Below are 19,066 nucleotides of genomic sequence, written 5' to 3'. Positions count from 1 at the left end.
TTTAGTCCCTGGGTCTGAGGTCCCCCACCCTGCCGTTTGGGTGCTGGGCTTACACCAGGGAGACCCAGTCTCCCCTCCCCATTCTCAGGAGGGATGCCGTGTGCCCACTTTGGACCCCCTGATTATTTATCCTCCTGTCCTTCCTCACAGTGTAGGGAAGATAAAAGGACACACACACACACACAGGTTCCTAAGAGGAAGGACTAGGAGGGCATAAGCCACTGAACTTCATATCTCTGTCCCCTAAACTACAATCCATGTTAGCGCATCAAATGCTCTAAATATTTCCATCTGCTCCCCTTGGATGGAGCTTCTGCACCCTGGTGCCCTCCAGGTGTTGGTTTTCCTCTGACTACAAATTCTGCACATAATTTAGTAGTTTCCCTTATTTTCTTCATTCTAAATGTACCAAAAGGTCAGAAACTGGTTTCCTGGGTGGCTGTTCGGAGGAAAGGAAAAGTGAGGTCTGCAGATGTACAGACCGTAACACTTTCTGCGAAGCTTCATTAAAAGTTTGGGATTTGATCCTAGAACTTTACAATCCGAAGCTGAAGGTCCCCTAAAGACTGAGGCAGCTTATAGTATTACAAAGTTCCTGTAGAAAGGATTACATTCTTCCACTTCCCTGCCTTTGGAATTAGAATTTATGCGTATTAGTTTATTAGTATTGATATTTGTAATTTGTGACAGGTATGCTATCTGTGTAAATGTATCCCGCCCTAATTAAATCTGCCTTTCTGTGAACCGTCCTGGGACCTCCGGGTATAGGGCAGTATATAAATTCAATTACTTCTTCATTGTTCTCCTAAAAGAGCTGCTCCCTGCATTGAAGTGCATCGTGACAACCGGTGAGAGGGTCCCAGAAGTGGCCCAGTTTATTCCTCCTCTGTCCTTTCCACTGGCAACGCAATGGCCTCCAAGACCCCCTCTGAATGGCCTCTTCTTATCAGTGGAGTGGAAAGAGGAGCCAGGCAGCTTCCTCAGGTAGGGAAAGAGCAATGGGAGCAGGGAGGAGGGAAGAGGCACAGATGGGACCACCCAGCCTCCCTCTGTGTTGAGTGGGGATGATGGGGATCTAAGAGAAGCTCTGTTTTCTTCCTCTTCTTCTTCTTCCAGGCCCTCTTGACCTTTGAGGAGGTGGCTATGTTTTTCACGGAGGAGGAGTGGGCTCTGCTGGATCCAGGCCAAAGAGCTCTGCACAAGGAAGTCATGGAGGAGAATCATGAGATGGTGGCCTCTCTAGGTAAGGGCAGATTTTTATTCCTCCTGGCTGTTAGACATTAAAGGTGTGAAACTACAGTTTGAGCCATTTATTCATGCCGTGTCTTCTTCTTTGGCAAATCCTCGTAGCCGAATAAGATTGTCTTCCATGAACACGGTCTTAACGGTGTGTCCGTAAGGGACTGTGGAGTCCGATTCTGGATCCACACATCCTTCCACAGTGGGGACATAGATTTCCAGGCAGGAGTTAATTACAGTGAGGGTTTGCCAAACATACTTTCCTCTTAGCTTGTTTCTCCCTTTCATCCAGTGTGGTGTAGTGGTTAAGAGCGGTAGACTTGTAATCTGGTGAACCGGGTTCACATCTGCGCTCCTCCACATGCAACTGCTGGGCTAGTGACACTTCTTTGAAGTCTCTCAGCCTCACTCACCTCACAGAGTGTTTGTTGAGGATGACCAAATTTAGCATAATTACATATATTAGGAAAGGTTTATTATAGTGTTTAGAAAATATGTAAAGAATGACAAACATGGCTTTATTAAAAGTTTGCAAGCATATTGATTAATGATAGCCTAAAATGATAGTGCTTGCACCAATGTGGTGTAGTGGTTAAGAGCGGTAGACGCATAATCTGGTGAACTGAGTTTGCGTCTCCGCTCCTCCACATGTAGCTGCTGGGCGACCTTGGGCCAGTCACACTTCTCTGAAGTCTCTCAGCCCCACTCACCTCACAGAGTGTTTGTTATGGGGGAGGAAGGGAAAGGAGAACGATTGCCGCTTTGAGACTCCTTCGTGTAGTGATAAAGCGGGATATCAAATCCAAACTCTTCTTCTTCATCCTGAGTTGGTGCTTCTTCAAAGTCCATGATCCCTTGGTAAAGGCTATTCTGCAATTGGATGATGATGATGATTTATTTATTTCCCGCCCATCTGCCCGTGTTTCCTCAGCCACTCTGGGCAGCTCCCAACAAAATATTAAAAATAGAATCAAACACTAAAAACTTCCCTAAACAGGGCTGCCTTCAGATGTCCTCTAAAAGTCAGATAGTTGTTTATTTCCTTGACATCTGATGGGAGGGTGTTCGACTGGGCGGGCGTCTCTACCGAGAAGTGTGTCCCTCCAGAGGTTGCTGCACTACAACTCCCATCATCCCTGGTGATTGGCCATCTTTACTTGGGTTGATGCTACTCAGAGTCCAACCACATCTTGAGGGCCATAGATGCCTCATCTTAGCATAGAAGGTTTCTCTTGGTGCTCAGTGTTACATGTGAGTTGAAGGTAGAACTGGATACGAAGGGTTCTTGATATTATTTTCAGATTTCCTTTCCTAAAATGTGGTACATGGGAGAGGGAGGAATGCTGGATTTGTTAAAATAAGAGGAAGTGCGGATTGGTCTTGCTGCGTGTTAATTTCTCTTGTTTTCTTCCTTGAAGACCTAACAATATTTTCTTTCCCCCAACTATCAATCAGGTAATGTAGAAGACAATCAGAATTATGAGGTGCCGCCTGTGAAGTACTTTAGTGTGAGTGAACACCTTAGCACACATCTACAAACTAACACAGGGGAGAAACCATTCAGATGTATGGAGTGTGGAAAGAGCTTCAGACAGTCTTCAAACCTTACTAGACATCAACAGATTCACACAGGGGAGAAACCATTTAAATGCATGGAGTGTGGAAAGAGCTTCAGACAGTATTTACAACTTACTGTACATCAACGAGTTCACACAGGGGAGAAACCATTTAGATGTGTGGAGTGTGGGTGAGGAGATTTCACCCCTCCCATACCCAAGAATCTCCTGACCATCTCCTGAGGTCTTTGCTGACTCTACAGAGAGGAGGAGCAATGTATTGCTCTCTACTTAATTGGTCATGTGAGTGAATCTCAATGTGTGTGAGAGAGTCAGTCAGTGAGCCGGAGAGAGAGTGCAAGAGATATTATTTAGAGATATTTAGAGACTCTGCAGGCACTCAGAGTATAGCATTGATTTATGCTGAATCTGTAGCTCTGTATATAGTTTTGTATGATAGCTGTAGTAATAGAATAAAGAAGGAAGATATTTTACAGAGCTGCTCTCCGAGTGGTTTATACTCTGCAAGACTCTGCAAAACGCTGCTGCGCAACGACTGCATTACAGAGAAAGTAAATCCGGTGCTCTCAGCTCCAAGCTGTGAGTCCGCAGCACTGTCACCTGTTCCTGTGTCAAAGGAGGACTCTGGCAGTGCTACCCAGCTCGCCTAGCCCAGTCGGGGCTGTAGTGCATGAGTCCAGTTGGTACACTGGCTCAAGGGCGATGCTGACATCGGTTATGGGCCCAGTCGTCTGACCAGTCGTTGTTCCAGTCATCCCAGTCGTCCCAGTCGCCAGAGGTGTCTGTTGCTGATCGCTGGACGGCGGAACGGAGGCTGCATGCTGGACTGATTTGTGGTGCCTAGAAGCAGAGCTGTGTTGAAGCAGAGTGCTCAAGCTGCTGCTGTTGCTGTTGCTGCTGCTTGAGGTATGTTGCTGACTGCCAAAAGAAAGAAGATAGCTTCCCTGTTTGCCTGTTAATTGCGCTCTGAGTGGGGGAGAGAGTGGCTGAAGAAGTCCAAGGCTTTATCTGTGTTTGCACGAGGGAAGTGTCTTGCTCTAAGTAATAGCAGACATGGCCTGTGCACATTCTGGCCAGATGGCTATGTCCTTTCCCCTCCTCACGCTTGAAAACTATGCAGTTTGGCAAGTTAAGATGAAAGCGCTTTTACAGAGGGAAAAGCTATTTCACACCATAGAAGATGACCCTCCAGATAAAGATGATGATGATTGGGCTGAGTGGCATGCTGCAGATATGAAAGCCCGAGGGACAATTGTTTTGAGTGTTTCAGACCACTTGCTGGTGAACTTAGAGGGTCAAGAGACTGCACAAGCTGTTTGGCATAAGTTGAGAGATATGCATCTGAGACAAAATGCTGGTTCCAGTGTGATTTTCTTCAAGAAGCTGTGCAGGTTGCAGTTGGAGAAAGGTGGTGATTTGCCTAGCCATCTATCTCAGTTAAAGCGTCTCAGACAGGACCTTGTTGAGCGAGACCTGGCTATTTCAGAGGCTGTGTTTGCAATGCTGATGATAAATAGCCTGGATGAGTCTTATGATGGAGTAGCTGCCCAGATTTCTACAATGCCTTCTGACCGGCTAACAGAAGATTATGTGTCTAGCGTGCTCTTGAATGAGTGGGATCGCAGACAGGCTGTTAAAGAAAGCCGGGATTGTTCTGCTGTTAAAAATGTGCCTGAAAATGTGCCTGAGTCTTCAGCAGGGGAAAGTGAAAGTGAAACTGCTGCTGTTAAAGCACTAAAGTTGAAGCGGTGCTTTTCGTGTGGAGCACAAGGCCATTTGAGTTTCCAGTGCTGCAAGAAATCTTCAAAGAAAAAGGGAAACTTCAGAGGCAGAGGGGGAGGAGGACGAAATCCCCAATCACCTGCTACTTCAAAGGTTTTGCTCTCTCGCTGCTGCAGTCAACGTGGGCGGAGTTTCTTCGTGATCGACTCTGGCTGTACCAACCACGTAGCCAAAGATAAGGATCTCTTTGTTCAGCTTGAGAAGCAAGAGAAAGTAATTCATCAAGCAGATGGGACAGTTCTCACTAGTGAGGCTAAGGGAACTGTGTTCTTAAAGAGCCTGAATACAACAATTAGGAATGTCCTGTATGCGCCTGAAATTCAGGACAATTTATTGAGCGTTTCCCAGCTTGATCATCAGGGTTTTAAGGTGGTGTTTGCTAAATCTCGCTGTGAAATTCGTCGAGATGGCAAGCTCATTCTATATGCAAAATGTGTAAATGGTCTATATCAATTGCCTTTTGTTTCAGGTACAGGTACTGCAGAAGCAACTGAAAAAGAGTGTTGCAATTTGTCTGTTGATAAGAATGAGAAGTTGCATGACCAATGTATTCATTATTACCACCGCATTTATGGTCATTTGAATTTCCAGGCTGTGGCAAAAATGCCTGATATGGTTCAGGGTATGAAGCTGAAAGAGTGTCCCTACCACATGAAATGTGTTTCTTGTGCTGAGAGTAAGGCAAGGCAAGCTCCCAAAGGTACAGAGTCTGGGAGAGAGGCCAAGAAACCATACGAAGTCATTCATGCAGACTTAGTGGGGCCTCTAGCGCTCTCTAGAGGCAATTCAAGGTTTTTCATGGTTTTGATAGACTCCTACTCTAAATATGCATGGGTCTATGTGCTGCAGAAAAAGTCTGAAGCCTTTACTAAGTTTCGTCAGTTTTGTAAATGGCTCAGGAATGTACATAATGAGAATGTACATTGTTTTTTCACTGACAGGGGTGGAGAGTTTTGTTCAGAGGAGTTTGAGGCTTTTCTTTCTGAACAGGGTATTGAGCATAGGACTGCCACGTCCAGATCGCCCTGGCAGAATGGTTTGTGTGAGAGATTGAACCAGACCCTGCAGCAAGGAATCAGAACACTGTTACATGATTCGGGGCTGCCCAATCCTTTTTGGGCCGAAGCTCTTTCGTTTTTCTGTCACGTGTATAACAGGAGGTACCAGTCTAGTATAAATTGCACCCCATATGAGATGCTTCACGGAAGGAAGCCGTGTGTGAAGCACTTCAAAATTTTTGGTTCGGAGGTTTGGGTGCACACCTCGCAGGGTGACAAACTGAGTAAGCGTGGAGAACATGGTATTTTCCTAGGATATGAGAAAGGGTCTTATCGTGTCCTGATCACAGACACGAAAACCATAAGGCTGACCAGGAGTATTGACGACAATCCACAATGGGACAGAGTTGGCGTTTTTCAGTGCCATCCCATTTGTGATGATGGTGCAAGAGGGGCAAAGAAAGTTAAAAGGGAGGCAAGTTCTGATGTGATTGATGATTCTGATGCCAATGTAGATCCAAATGATGGCACAGATTATCAGAGCCCAAAAGCCTCAGGTGAGTCTGACGCTGATGCAGACTTAGCAGCTTCATATACTTTAGCTCCCTATTCTCCTGAAGAGGAGGAAGCACCAGAACAAGGGGATCAAAGAGTTTTGCGCAGATCTGAGAGAACAACCAAGGGGGTACCACCGAAAAGGTTTTCTGAAGAGTTTGCAAAGGCTGCGGTCACATGCAACTCTGGTGGGGTTTTTAAACCTAGCATGAAGTGTGCTGAGAGTAGTGACACAAAACGCTGTATTTATTTCCTTACCTGATATTTGAAGGAAAGCGTGTGTTTAAGTACTGAAAATGGTTTGTTCAAATCTGCCTAATTAGAAATGTAAATTTGTATTTGAGGAAGAAATGTGTATGAAGATTTTTTCCAGAAGCTGCTTATTCATTTGTGTATTCACATTGTGTATTTTGTGTAAACTACAGGTTGAGATTTATGCTTTAACTCTTTCCTAATAGACACAGAGTGGTTGAAGTAACTGTTTAATGATATGATAAAGTGTCTTAGATAAGGGGGGAGAGAGATACCTGCAAATTGCAGTTATGTTAAAGATTCTTGAATGGTCGGATGAAATGGGGGAGGATGAGGAGATTTCACCCCTCCCATACCCAAGAATCTCCTGACCATCTCCTGAGGTCTTTGCTGACTCTACAGAGAGGAGGAGCAATGTATTGCTCTCTACTTAATTGGTCATGTGAGTGAATCTCAATGTGTGTGAGAGAGTCAGTCAGTGAGCCGGAGAGAGAGTGCAAGAGATATTATTTAGAGATATTTAGAGACTCTGCAGGCACTCAGAGTATAGCATTGATTTATGCTGAATCTGTAGCTCTGTATATAGTTTTGTATGATAGCTGTAGTAATAGAATAAAGAAGGAAGATATTTTACAGAGCTGCTCTCTGAGTGGTTTATACTCTGCAAGACTCTGCAAAACGCTGCTGCGCAACGACTGCATTACAGAGAAAGTAAATCCGGTGCTCTCAGCTCCAAGCTGTGAGTCCGCAGCACTGTCACCTGTTCCTGTGTAAAAGGAGGACTCTGGCAGTGCTACCCAGCTCGCCTAGCCCAGTCGGGGCTGTAGTGCATGAGTCCAGTTGGTACACTGGCTCAAGGGCGATGCTGACAGTGGGAAGGGTTTCATTAGGAGTGCAAGCCTTACTCAACATAAACAGACTCACACAAGGGAGAAACCATTTAGGTGTATGGAGTGTGGAAAGAGCTTCAGGCAGAGTAATAACCTTACCAAACATCAACAAACTCACACAGGTGAGAAACCATATAAATGTTTGGAATGTGGAAAGAGCTACACTGAAAGGCGGTCACTTGCAAAACATCAACAAATCCACAGAAAGGAGAAACCATATAGCTGTATGGAGTGTGGGAAGAGTTTCATTAGGAGGGCAAGCCTTACTCAACACAAACGGACTCACACAAGCGAGAAACCATTTAGGTGTATGGAGTGTGGAAAGAGCTTCAGGCAGAGTAATAACCTTACCAAACATCAACAAACTCACACAGGGGAGAAACCATATAAGTGTTTGGCGTGTGGAAAGAGCTACACTGTAAGTGGGTCACTTGCAAAACATCACCGAACTCACACAGGGGAGAAACCATACAGATGTATGGAGTGTGGAAAGAGCTTCAGGCAGAGTAATAACCTTACCAAACATCAACAAATTCACACACGGGAGAAAGCATATAAATGTTTGGCGTGTGGAAAGAACTACACTAAAAGTGCATACCTTGCAAAACATCAACAAACCCACACAGAAGAGAAACCATATAGATGTATGGAGTGTGGGAAGGGTTTTAGTGAGGGTGGGCAACTTACAAGACATCACCGAACTCACACAGGGGAGAAACCATACAGATGTATGGAGTGTGGGAAGGGTTTTAGTGAGGGTGGAAAACTTACAAGACATCACCAAACACACACAGGGGAGAAACCCTTTAGATGTATAGAATGTGGAAAGAGCTTTATTCACAATGGAGCACTTATTGTACATCTACGAACTCACACAGGGGAGAAACCCTTTAGATGTATGGAGTGTGGAAAGAGCTTCAGTCAGAAAGGAAACCTTAAAAAACATCAACAAACACACAGGGGAGAAACCATATGAATGTATGGATTGTGGAAAGTGCTTCAGTAAGAGCATAACTCTTAGAAAACATCAACAATCTCACAGAGAAGCAACGGTTTAAATGTTTGAAGTGTGGAAAGTGTTTCAGTTATAATGGAGTTCTTAATAATCGCTTACAGTCTCACATAGGGGAGAACCCATGGAGATGTCAAGTTTTCCCCACAGAATTCACTTTGTCCCTCATATCCACAAACTCTCCTAGGGGGAAATCCATTCTAAATGCACGGAGAATATTTGATTTTCTGGTGTTTGTATGGAGTGTTGTGCATATATGTATTAAAGCAACAAAGGTAATGTCTCATAATAGTAAGTATAATGAGAGAGATAATGTACTGTTATGGATGTGTAGAATTTGACTCTGGAGTGCTCACTGTGAGTGAGCATGTGCTGAGAGTCCATTGATATTTGGTCTTTGCAGAGAGAATTGGGAATGGAGAGTTGTGAAAAGTGGAGCATGACAGTGGTGTTTAGGAAGCAGGATTGGCTCTGCAGTCCTAGATCTGTAGAACTGAAAGGGACTTCTGTCTTCCTGTTATAAGAACAGCAGCATAAAACCCATTTTTATAATTGTAATAAAGGAGCAATGAAAACACAGAGAGGCTGAAACCATCTTCATGCAGAAAGTAATCTTTAAACCATCATATATTGCTTAATCTTGGCTACGGCACAGGGGAATGTGGGCATTGCCAGTGTTTATATTTTATTTATTTATACACACATACATAGATACCCTGCCCATCTGGCTGGGTTTCCCCAGCCACTCTGGCGGCTTCCAACAAAAGATTAAAAATACATTAAAACATCTGTCATTAAAAACTTCCCTAAACAGGGCTGCCTTCAGATGTCTTCTAAACTTCAGATAGTTGTTTATTTCCTTGACATCTGATGGGAGGGTGTTCCACAGAGCGGGCACCACTATGAGAAGGCCCTCTGCCTGGTTCCCTGTAGCTTTGCTTCTTTGCAGGGAGGGAACCGCCAGAAGGCCCTCGGAGCTGGACCTCAGTGTCCGGGTTGAATGATGGGCGTAGAGATAATCAAATCAAAACTTTATTAGCAAAGCCAACAGGCCACAGCTATACAAGAGTTAAAAGTGAGAATAGGGATAAAAGGAAGAAAAGAACAAGCAAAAGGAGGTCCGTCAGATGAACAAGTCTGTCACTCAGATGGTGGCCCTCAATTTCGCAGCTCTCTCGATGTACCTCGCGACCTTCTCTGTTATCTGACTATCCGTATCAGATAATAGAAAATACAGTGTAATGTCTGGTGAACGGCCGGGGTTGGAGAGAATGAGTGGAGTAATAATCTCATTCCTTAGGTCTTTGTAAAGGGGGCAAGATAGAAGGACGTGGGACACTGTTTCCGTGTTACCATCTCCACATGGGCAAAGTCGTTTTTCAAATGGAGTCTTTTGGTAACGACCTTCGAGTACAGCAGAGGGAAGAACATCCCATCTAGCCAATGTAAAGGCACGTCTGTATTTTGGGATGGTTAGTTTAAACAAATATGAAGCTGGAGAGTCAAAATGAGAAGGGGGAAAGTAGGTATACCATGGGCACAGTTTCTTTAAGATAGTCAGGTTGTTTTGTCGTTCAATGTCTTTCAGGCGCTGGCCTATTAGACTCTTTGCTTTAATGAGGCCCATTGATAGTAGGGACTGTGAGTGCAGACCGCATGTAAGGAGTTTTTGATGCACAGTTTTGAACCACTTGCTTTTGTGAGGGTCTTGCATTACTAGAGGCAGTAGACCAGGTGGATTCAGATTAAGACGAAGCCAAGAGTTGAATGTTCTCTGCCAGGTCCGAGTTTCCACAGATGGAAGGCAGGCCTCGAGTCGTAATGCTGCGTTTGGAACACAGGAGGGGACGCCGAATATCTGCCTTAGAAATTTAGACTGAACAGTTTCAAGACTGGAGCAGTGGTTCCCCGTCCAGATTTGTGCCCCGTACAGTAACTGCGCCAGAGGTTTTGCTTGAAAAACTTCAAGGGCTGCTGGGATGTATCTGCCCCCCTTCGTGTAAAAGAAGCGGGACAGCATCTTGATACTTTGAGCTGCTTTTTCTTTGGCACATTTTTGATGGACATCCCAGGACCCGGTCGACTGGAAAACGATACCCAGATATTTGAAGGCTTTAACCTGTTCAATTGTCTGGTTATCCATCCTCCAGCTGTACTGTCTGTGTTTCCTTGCAAAAACCATAATTTTGGTTTTCTGATAGTTTATTGCAAGTTGCTCTCTCCTACAGTATGCTGAAAATTCACCTGTGAGCCTATTTAAGCCTATTCTTGTTCGAGATAGGAGTATCGCATCATCAGCGTACAAAAGCACTGATATTGATTTGTCAGCCAGTTTGGGGGCGTGGAAGTCTGGAGATGACAAACAGTTAACCATATCATTGATGTAGATGTTGAATAGAACTGGGGCCAGGATGCAACCTTGCTTGACCCCCTTACTGACAGGAACTGGTCCTATAAGATGGCCATTTAACGAAGTTCTTACATGCAGCACCGTGTCTTTATATAAACAGCTGATCAGAAATAATAGTCTTTTGTCTATACTTGATGTGCTCAATTTATCCCAGAGTCTTACACGTGGAATTGAATCGAAAGCAGCCTTTAGATCGATAAAGGCTGCATATAACACCCCACGGGATTTTTTGGCATATTTGTCAATTAAATAGGCTAGGGTGAAGCAATGGTCTATGGTGGATCTGCCTTGCCTGAAACCCGCTTGCTCTTCCGCTAGAATAGCTTCAGTTTCCAGCCAGCTAGTTAGCTTGATATAAAGATGTTTGGGATATAGTTTGCTGGGTATAGGCAGAAGGCTGATTGGTCTATAACTCGCCGGGTCTGTCATGGGTCCTTTTTTATAGATTGGGATAATTATTGCCTCAGTCCAACCATCTGGGAGTAAACCCGTTGAGTCGATCCAAGAAAATAAAGACGCCAGCAGGGGGGCCCACCAGCCAATGTTGGACTTCAGAAGTTCGGCAGGGATGTAATCATTCCCTGGGGCCTTGTTGTTCTTTAATTGTGCGATTAAATTCTCAACTTCCTTTGCAGTTACTGGTGGCCAATGAGGTAGGTCCTCCAATTGAATGCATAGTTTGTAATGTTGGGCTTCCTGGTCATAGAACAAAGATTGAAAATGGCGCAACCACTCCATTGGTTCCACTGTACAGATGGAATTAGTACGCTCCTGGTCCAGTAGACCAGATATGGTTCGCCAAAAGCAAGTAGTATCTTTCTCGTGCGATGCCTTAACCAAACTGTGCCATGCGGCTCTTTCAGCTTCCAGTTTCTTTCTCCTTAGTAATTGTTTGTAAGACCGTCTCAGATAAATATAAGCATTAAGTAGGAGGGCAGTCCCTGATTTCCTGTATCTCTGGTAGGCTGTTCTCGTTTGTCTCCTTGTTTGCCTGCACTCCAGGTCAAACCAGCTAGCTCCGTCCTTTGCCCTCTTTGTAGCGGAGCTATGTATCACTGTTGTTAAATGGGGTTTCAATCTTTCCAAAAGTAATTTAAAGCGTTCCATAATCGCATCTACTGAATTGCCTGATACAATAGCGGAGCGAATAAGCTTTAACTCCACTGACTGAAGAAGGAGGGTTAGATTTTCATTCAGTATTGGGGACCATTTGAGTCTTTTGGGGGCAGGTATATCCAAATTTACAGAAGGTATATATTGTGGCTCGGCAATAGAATAGTCAAAAGGCCGACCTGCAAGCTCTAAAATTAGAGGTAGGTGATCACTCAGAGTATTGTGGCCCACTTGGAACTTCCTTACAAAGCTGTGAGCAAATCTTGAGATTAAGATATAATCTATAACGCTTCCCCCAGCCTTGGAGAAATGGGTATATTCCCCGGGGCGGTCCCCCTCTATATTGCCGTTTAATATCAGCAGTTCCCTCCGTCTGGCAGCCTGCACTAAGCAGAGACCTGGGAAATTACTTCTACTATCTTTGGACAGTCGTGTCGCACCAATATCCGTCTGTTCTTCAGGGTCCATAAATTGGTTGAAATGAGTGTATAGACTGTTGTCATCTGTTCCTATATGAGCGTTGAAGTCTCCACACACAATAGTCAGGGCAGACGGGTAAGTAGATTCGAGAGGCTCTAAAAACGCCTCTAGCTCAGCCCATGTAGCCTTGACAACGGGTTTTTTTTGGCCTGGGGGAATATAGACATTGACCAGCAAGAGAGTAGTTCTCTTGAAGCTAAGTAGAGCGGCTGTTGCTAAAGAATTGCAGCTGGGTAGGGCTGTTAGAGAATGCGCCAGCTCCGTGGAGATGAAGCAAGCTAGGCCACCACTAGATCTGCCGCCCCTTAGAGATGGAGAGGCAGGCAGGTAGTGGCAGTTATACCCATTAAGAAATATAGGGTCATTCTGCCATGTCTCCTGAAAGAAGATGATGTCAAATTGCTTAAGGTAGCACAAAAATTGTTGATTATTTTTCTTGGCGTGCCAACCCGCGATATTCCAAGACAGCACTTTTAGGCCCCGGGCCCTTCGGGGAGCTGGATCTATGTCACCACCACGTCCAGCAATTCTTTGGTGTCTAAAAAAACACACCCGTTGGCTCTTTTTGAGGATGATGGGCGTAGAGACAGTCCTTCAGGTATACTGGACCGAGGCCATTTAGGGCTTTAAAGGTCAGCACCAACACTTTGAATTGTGCTCGGAAACATGCTGGGAACCAATGCAGGTCTTTCAGGGGAGTCATTTGCCTGGGGGGGAAAGAAATCTCTGTGCCCACGTAATTGGCCCTGTTTCAGAAATCAGGTAGTATAGGAGGCTATACTAGTCATGTTAGACTTGTGGGGAAGAATAGGCCTATGAGCGGCAAACAAATTTAGTCCTCTTTATGTTGTGGTAAATCATCTTCAGCAAGGGTCCAGATTGACAACATTCTCAGCCGAATGCCTCTTAGAAATAGGTTAATGATTTTGTATTAACTATAAAACTAGGGAAGGCCAATCCGGTTCTAATAGCAGCTACCACAATTGACACACGGCCATTCCTTACCACCCCATTTGTATGTGTGAAACATAGAATTGTAGAGTTGGAAGGGAGTGTGACAGTCATCACCTGAAATGTAGGAACTGTTGGGGTTTTTGACTCCGTGCCATTCTGTGCAGCTTCACACAGAGTCATAGAATCATAGAGTTGGAAGAGACCACAAGGGCCATCGAGTCCAACCCCCTGCCAAGCAGGAAACACCATCAGAGCACTCCTGACATATGGTTGTCAAGCCTCTGCTTAAAGACCTCCAAAGAAGGAGACTCCACCACACTCCTTGGCAGCAAATTCCACTGTCGAACAGCTCTTACTGTCAGGAAGTTCTTCCTAATGTTTAGGTGAAATCTTCTTTCTTGTAGTTTGGATCCATTGCTCCGTGTCCGATTCTCTGGAGCAGCAGAAAACAACCTTTCTCCCTCCTCTATATGACATCCTTTTATATATTTGAACATGGCTATCATATCACCCCTTAACCTCCTCTTCTCCAGGCTAAACATGCCCAGCTCCCTTAGCCGTTCCTCATAAGGCATCGTTTCCAGACCTTTGACCATTTTGGTTGCTCTCCTCTGGACACGTTCCAGTTTGTCAGTGTCCTTGAACTGTGGTGCCCAGAACTAGACACAGTACTCTAGGTGAGGTCTGACCAGAGCAGAATACAGTGGCACTATTACTTCCCTTGATCTAGATCAGTGTTTCCCAACCGGTGTTCCGTGGCACACTAGTGTGCCGCGAGACGTTGCCTGGTGTGCCGTGGGAGGGAGGCGGGCGAGTCGGGCGGCGAGAGGCGGGGCGGCGGCGGCGAGCACACGCGGGGCGGCAAGCGAGCTCCCTCCCACATCCCATCGCCGCTCGCTTCGGCCGGCCTACTGGGCTGTCGCAGGCGGAAGGCCTGCGCATGCGCGAGGTTTTCGCGCCTTCGGGATTCCCTTCACGCCTTCCTCCTCCCAGGTCCTTGAGAGCGTGGGAAGCGGCAGCGCGAGACCGGCGTTGAGACAAAAACGCAAAGTTCCATTCAGGGCTCCCCTTTTGCCTCGTCGTCTCACAGTTTGGAAGATAGCAGCTCTCCAAATTAATAGTCCTCTTAGAATAGGCGGGGCCTGAGTGTTCCACCAATTTAGGCCTCCTGCCGGGATGTGATATGGCTCCACCTTCCTCAAGGTGGTCCTGCTTTTAAATATTTTCCACCCTGTCACCATGAGGACTAGCGACTTCTTTTCGTAAAATATAAAATCGCTGCTCCTTGCTCTCGTGAGACTGTGTGTTTTAATTCGAAAAGGGTGTTCCGTGTACATTTGTGCGAGCTGTGCTGTTTACTTACTATTTCATAATAAAGTAATTATAAAATACTTTCTTTGTGTTTATTTGATTCCTATTAAAGAGAGTTACTTTATATATAGTCAATATAGGCACAGAGTTAATTTTTTAAACATTTTCTAATGGTGGTGTGCCTCGAGATTTTTTTCATGAAACAAGTGTGCCTTTGCCCAAAAAAGGTTGGGAAACACTGATCTAGATGCTATACTATTGATGCAGCCCAGAATTGCATTGGCTTTTTTAGCTGCCGCGTCACACTGTTGGCTCATGTCAAGTCTGTGGTCAACCAAGACTCCTAGATCCTTTTCACATGTACTGCTCTCAAGCCAGGTGTCACCCATCTTGTATTTGTGCCTCTCATATATTTTTTTGCCCAAGTGCAATACTTTACATTTCTCCCTGTTAAAGTATATCTTGTTTGTTTTTGGCCCAGTTCTCTAATCTGTCAAGGTTGTTTTGAAGTGTGATCCTGTCCTCTGGGGTGTTAGCCACCCCTCCCAGTTTGGTGTCATCTGCAAATTTGATCAGGATGCCCTTGAGTCCATCATCCAAGTCGTTGATAAAGATGTTGAATAAGACCGGGCCCAAGACAGAACCCTGTGGCACCCCACTAGTCACTCTTCTCCAGGATGAAGAGGAACCCTTTGGGTTCGGTCAGTCGGCCAGTTACAAATCCACTGAGTGCTAGCATAGTCAAGACCACATTTTACCAGCTTCTTTACAATAATATCATGGGGCACCTTGTTGAATGCCTTGCTGAAATCAAGGTAGGCTACATCCACTGCGTTCCCTTCATCTATCAGGCTTGTAATTCTGTCAAAAAACGAGATCAGGTTAGTCTGACATGACTTATTTTTCAGAAATCCATGCTGACTATTGGTGATCACAGCATTCCTTTCTAGATGCTCACAGACTGTTTGCTTAATGATCTGCTCCAGAATCTTCCTTGGTATTAATGTCAGACTGACTGGGCGGTAATTATTTGGGTCCTCTCTTTTCCCCTTTTTGAAAATAGGGACAACATTTGCCCTCCTCCAGTCTGCCAGGACTTCGCCTGTTCTCCAGGAATTCTCAAAGATGACTGCCAGTGGTTCTGAGATCACATCTGCCAGTTCTTTTAATACTCTTGGATGCAGTTCATCTGGCCCTGGAGACTTGAATACATCTAGACTAGCCAAGTATTCTTGTACTATCTCCTTAGTTATTCTGGGCTGTGTTTCCTCTGCTGAATCATTTGCTCCAAATTCTTCAGGTCGGGCATTGTTTTCTTTATCGGAGAAGACTGAGGCAAAGAAGGCATTGAGGAGTTCAGCCCTTTCTGTGTCCCCTGTTTGCATTTCACCATCTTCTCCTCTGAGTGACCCCACTGTTTCTTTGTTCTTCCTTTTGCTACGAACATACCCATAAAAGCCTTTTTTGTTGCTTTTAACCTCTCTAGCAAGCCTGAGTTCATTCTGTGCTTTAGCTTTTCTGACTTTGTGTCTACATGTGCTGGCTATTTGTTTGAATTCCTCTTTGGTGGTTTCCCCCCTTTTCCATTTTTTGTACACATCCTTTTTTAATCTTAACTCAGTTAAAAGTTCTTTAGATAGCCACCCTGGCTTCTTTAGGCACCTTCCATGTTTCCGTCTCATTGGTATTGCCTGAAGTTGTGCTTTTACTATCTCCCTCTTAACAAACTCCCAGCCATCATGAACTCCCTTTCCTTTTAGTAATACTGTCCATGGGATCTCACCCAGCACTTCCCTAAGTTTTATGAAGTCGGCTTTCTTAAAGTCAAGAAATTGAGTCCTAGTATACTTGGCTGCTCCTTTCCGCTGTATAGTAAACTTCAGAAGAGCATGATCACTCGCACCTAATGATCCTTCCACTTCTACCCCACTAACCAGGTCATCAACATTGGTTAGGGCCAGATCTAAAATGGCTGTTCCTCTTGTTGCTTCTCCCACTTTCTGGACAATGAAGTTGTCTGCAAGGCCAGTGAGGAATCTGTTTGACATCCAACAAATATCCGGGTAATTGAAGTCCCCCATTACTACTATCTCCCTTCCTTTTGCATGCTTGGCCATCTGTTCCAGGAAGGCATCATCTATGTCCTCCGTTTGGCTTGGGGATCTATAGTAAACTCCCACAATGAGGTCTCTGTTATTCTTCTCTCTCTTAATTTTGACCCAAATGCTCTCACTTTGGCTTTGAGGTTCTAAATCTTGGATCTCTTCACAGGTATACACATCCCTGACATATAACGCCACTCCTCCTCCTTTCTTGTCTGGTCTGTTTCTCTGAAATAGATTGTATCCCTCCATTATTACATTCCAATCGTGGGACTTATCCCACCAGGTTTCAGTGATGCCTATTATGTCATTTAAGAGTTGGGCGACAGCCAAGGATGACTGAGCAGAGAGGAGTTATCTGTCTGGAGATATGGGGCCCTGGATACAGAGTCTGCTGTAAATAATAAGCCCATCTAAGTAACCGAGTTACCATTAGCAGCGTCTTGTCCCTGCTTTGTCCATCCTGCCTGCAACTGATTGCTTTCTGGAACTCTGCGTCTGGCTAAGGTCCTGCAACAGGGCAAAGTTGCAAAACACCAATAGGAACGACATCTTAATAATCCCTGACAGATGGTCAGTAAGATATTAAGACTGCACCTGGGACTTCCTTCTGCATGCAAAGCATTGCACCTGAGGCCTTCTGCATGCGAAGCAACTGTTCTGCCACTGAGCTTTGCCCGCTCAAAGCAAAGCCCAACTTTGTCCATTGGCCCCCACTTTGTGAAAAGTACGCATTGTAAAGACACCAGACCGCCCCATACCCATCGGAATTTCTCCAAATAGAGACGTCCTATTGAACAGTAGGGTTTCCATATGTCTGGAATTTCTCAGACATACCTAGGATACTGTAGTTGGAAGCTGTGTGTGGGTGAAAATCGGCAAAATGTCCCATGTCGGCAGTGCCATTTTTGCTGATTTTGCTAAAAGATAGCTCAAAAACTGCATTACTATTATTATTATTTTGCAAAATACGGTAAGTTCAAAAACCTTGGGCAAAACTAAAGAAAACGCTGAACTGGCTTTGGGTCCTGATTTTCACTTTTTGAAATATGGCCACCTAATCATCATCATCATCTTCCAACATATATAAAAACATAATAAAACATTAAACAGCTTTGCTATACAGGGCTGCCTTTCAGATGTTACTTATCTCTTTGGTTCAGGGGTCACAATTTATCCGATGGATATAGGGACGTCCTCTGGAAAATAAGACTTTCCAGGATTAAATCAGAAACCAGGATGGCTTCTGTAAACCCAGAGGTGTCCCTGGAAAACAAGGGCGCTTGGCGGCACTCGGGGGTCTGGGCACCCTTTAATATTATTGTCAGTTGCTGCTCTGAACCCCTTCCACCCTCTTTTCCCCGGGGGGCGGTTCAGAAGTAAGGTGTGCGTTTCCTCTTTCGCTGCCTGCCGGGGATTGAACCCGCGACTGTCTCACCAAATAAATGGCAATATAGAGCTTCTCTGCCACTCTAGGAAAACAGGGAGGACATTTCTGTTTGCAGGGAGGGGGAGAGGCGGATCTCCTGCCCCTCCCCTCCCTTTGGGCCAATGAGCTCCGTTTCCTAGAGAGGCAGGAAGTGGGTTTTATTGGGGGGGGAGTAGAGGCGAAGTTGGAGGGGGGAGGGGTCTCCATTCACAACCCCGGAAGAGAAGCGGACTTGGAGAAGAGGAGAAAGAGGTGCCGCATATTTGGGGGGTTATTTTGGGAGGGGGGGTGGGAGAAGGATTTGCTTTGCCTCTCCCTGAATCTACAAACAGGGCAGCTGGGAAAGGAGGCAGGAGGATGGGGGGGGGGTGAAAGGAAAGCAGGGAGGGGCTCCGTCCTTTCCCTGTGGGAATGCGGGGGGGCTGGATGCAGGCCATCCTGTTGCAAAGTGGGGTCCTCCCCCCCCAACAGGGTTTGCATTGTAAGATCTTCTCTGAAGCGCAATGATCAATCCAGGCTTCCATGGTGGGGGGACTGGGGGGAGCGAAGACACTTGAGATGAACCACAAAAGGGTCCCCCCCCCAGTGCAACTTAATTACAAAGGGATTCGCAGCCCCACCCTGGGCCTGTTGACTCAGAAATCAGTCCTTCTCCGTTCAAAGGGGGGGGGGAGCAGCCCCATTCTGCCTAGTGATGCTCCTCTCTGCTTAACACCCTCCATCTCCCTTCTCACTCCTGCTTGGCAAAAAGGACCTTGATGGTTTCCCTCCTGCTTGGCAAGGGAAATGGGCCCATGGGTGGCAGGATTTGAAACTGATCCAGGTCTCAGGAGCCCTTTAAAAAGCTTCAAGGCAAAAATTGGAGGAATTAAAGAAATGCCCCCTCCCCAGCTGGACTTGAGGGAAACATCCCCATGCTCCGGGAGGATGCCTCATCCTGTACTTTCTCACTGTGTAGGGAA

The 19,066-nt window shown here is 45.5% G+C and overlaps 3 protein-coding genes across 3 annotated transcripts in view; all 3 read left to right on the top strand.

Annotated features, from left to right (window-relative positions):
• The window catches only part of LOC309364552 (uncharacterized protein), a 419,096-nt gene that overhangs the window by 394,522 nt on the left and 5,508 nt on the right, over window positions 1–19,066 (top strand). The window lies entirely within an intron of this gene.
• Window positions 409–8,594, top strand: LOC309364812 (uncharacterized protein). Its single transcript, XM_081902738.1, has 4 exons — window positions 409–984; window positions 1,117–1,243; window positions 2,695–2,987; window positions 7,280–8,594. Exons 1-4 carry the CDS (start codon window positions 910–912, stop codon window positions 8,267–8,269), a joined length of 1,485 nt encoding a protein of 494 aa, XP_081758864.1. The 5' UTR covers window positions 409–909; the 3' UTR covers window positions 8,270–8,594.
• LOC309364725 (uncharacterized protein) overlaps window positions 18,290–19,066 on the top strand; it is a 30,034-nt gene continuing 29,257 nt past the window's right edge. Inside the window, exon 1 of the mRNA XM_081902532.1 lies at window positions 18,290–18,356. The gene's annotated coding sequence lies outside the window, so the exon portion shown is untranslated. The remainder of the gene's footprint in view (window positions 18,357–19,066) is intronic.

The sequence above is a fragment of the Podarcis melisellensis genome, assembly GCF_964234715.1.
Source record: "Podarcis melisellensis genome assembly, chromosome: 2".
Classification (NCBI taxonomy): domain Eukaryota; kingdom Metazoa; phylum Chordata; class Lepidosauria; order Squamata; family Lacertidae; genus Podarcis; species Podarcis melisellensis.
The sequence above is the reverse complement of the archived record's forward strand: the minus strand, read 5'-3'. Positions and strand labels throughout refer to the sequence as shown.

Coding starts and splice junctions, on each gene's coding strand:
- LOC309364812 (XM_081902738.1), top strand. CDS start 910: ATGGCCTCCAAGACCCCCTCTGAATGGCCTCTTCTTATCAGTGGAGTG. Junction 985..1,116: donor GAGCCAGGCAGCTTCCTCAG/GTAGGGAAAGAG, acceptor TTCTTCTTCCAG/GCCCTCTTGACCTTTGAGGA. Junction 2,988..7,279: donor TTAGATGTGTGGAGTGTGGG/TGAGGAGATTTC, acceptor GCTGACAGTGGG/AAGGGTTTCATTAGGAGTGC.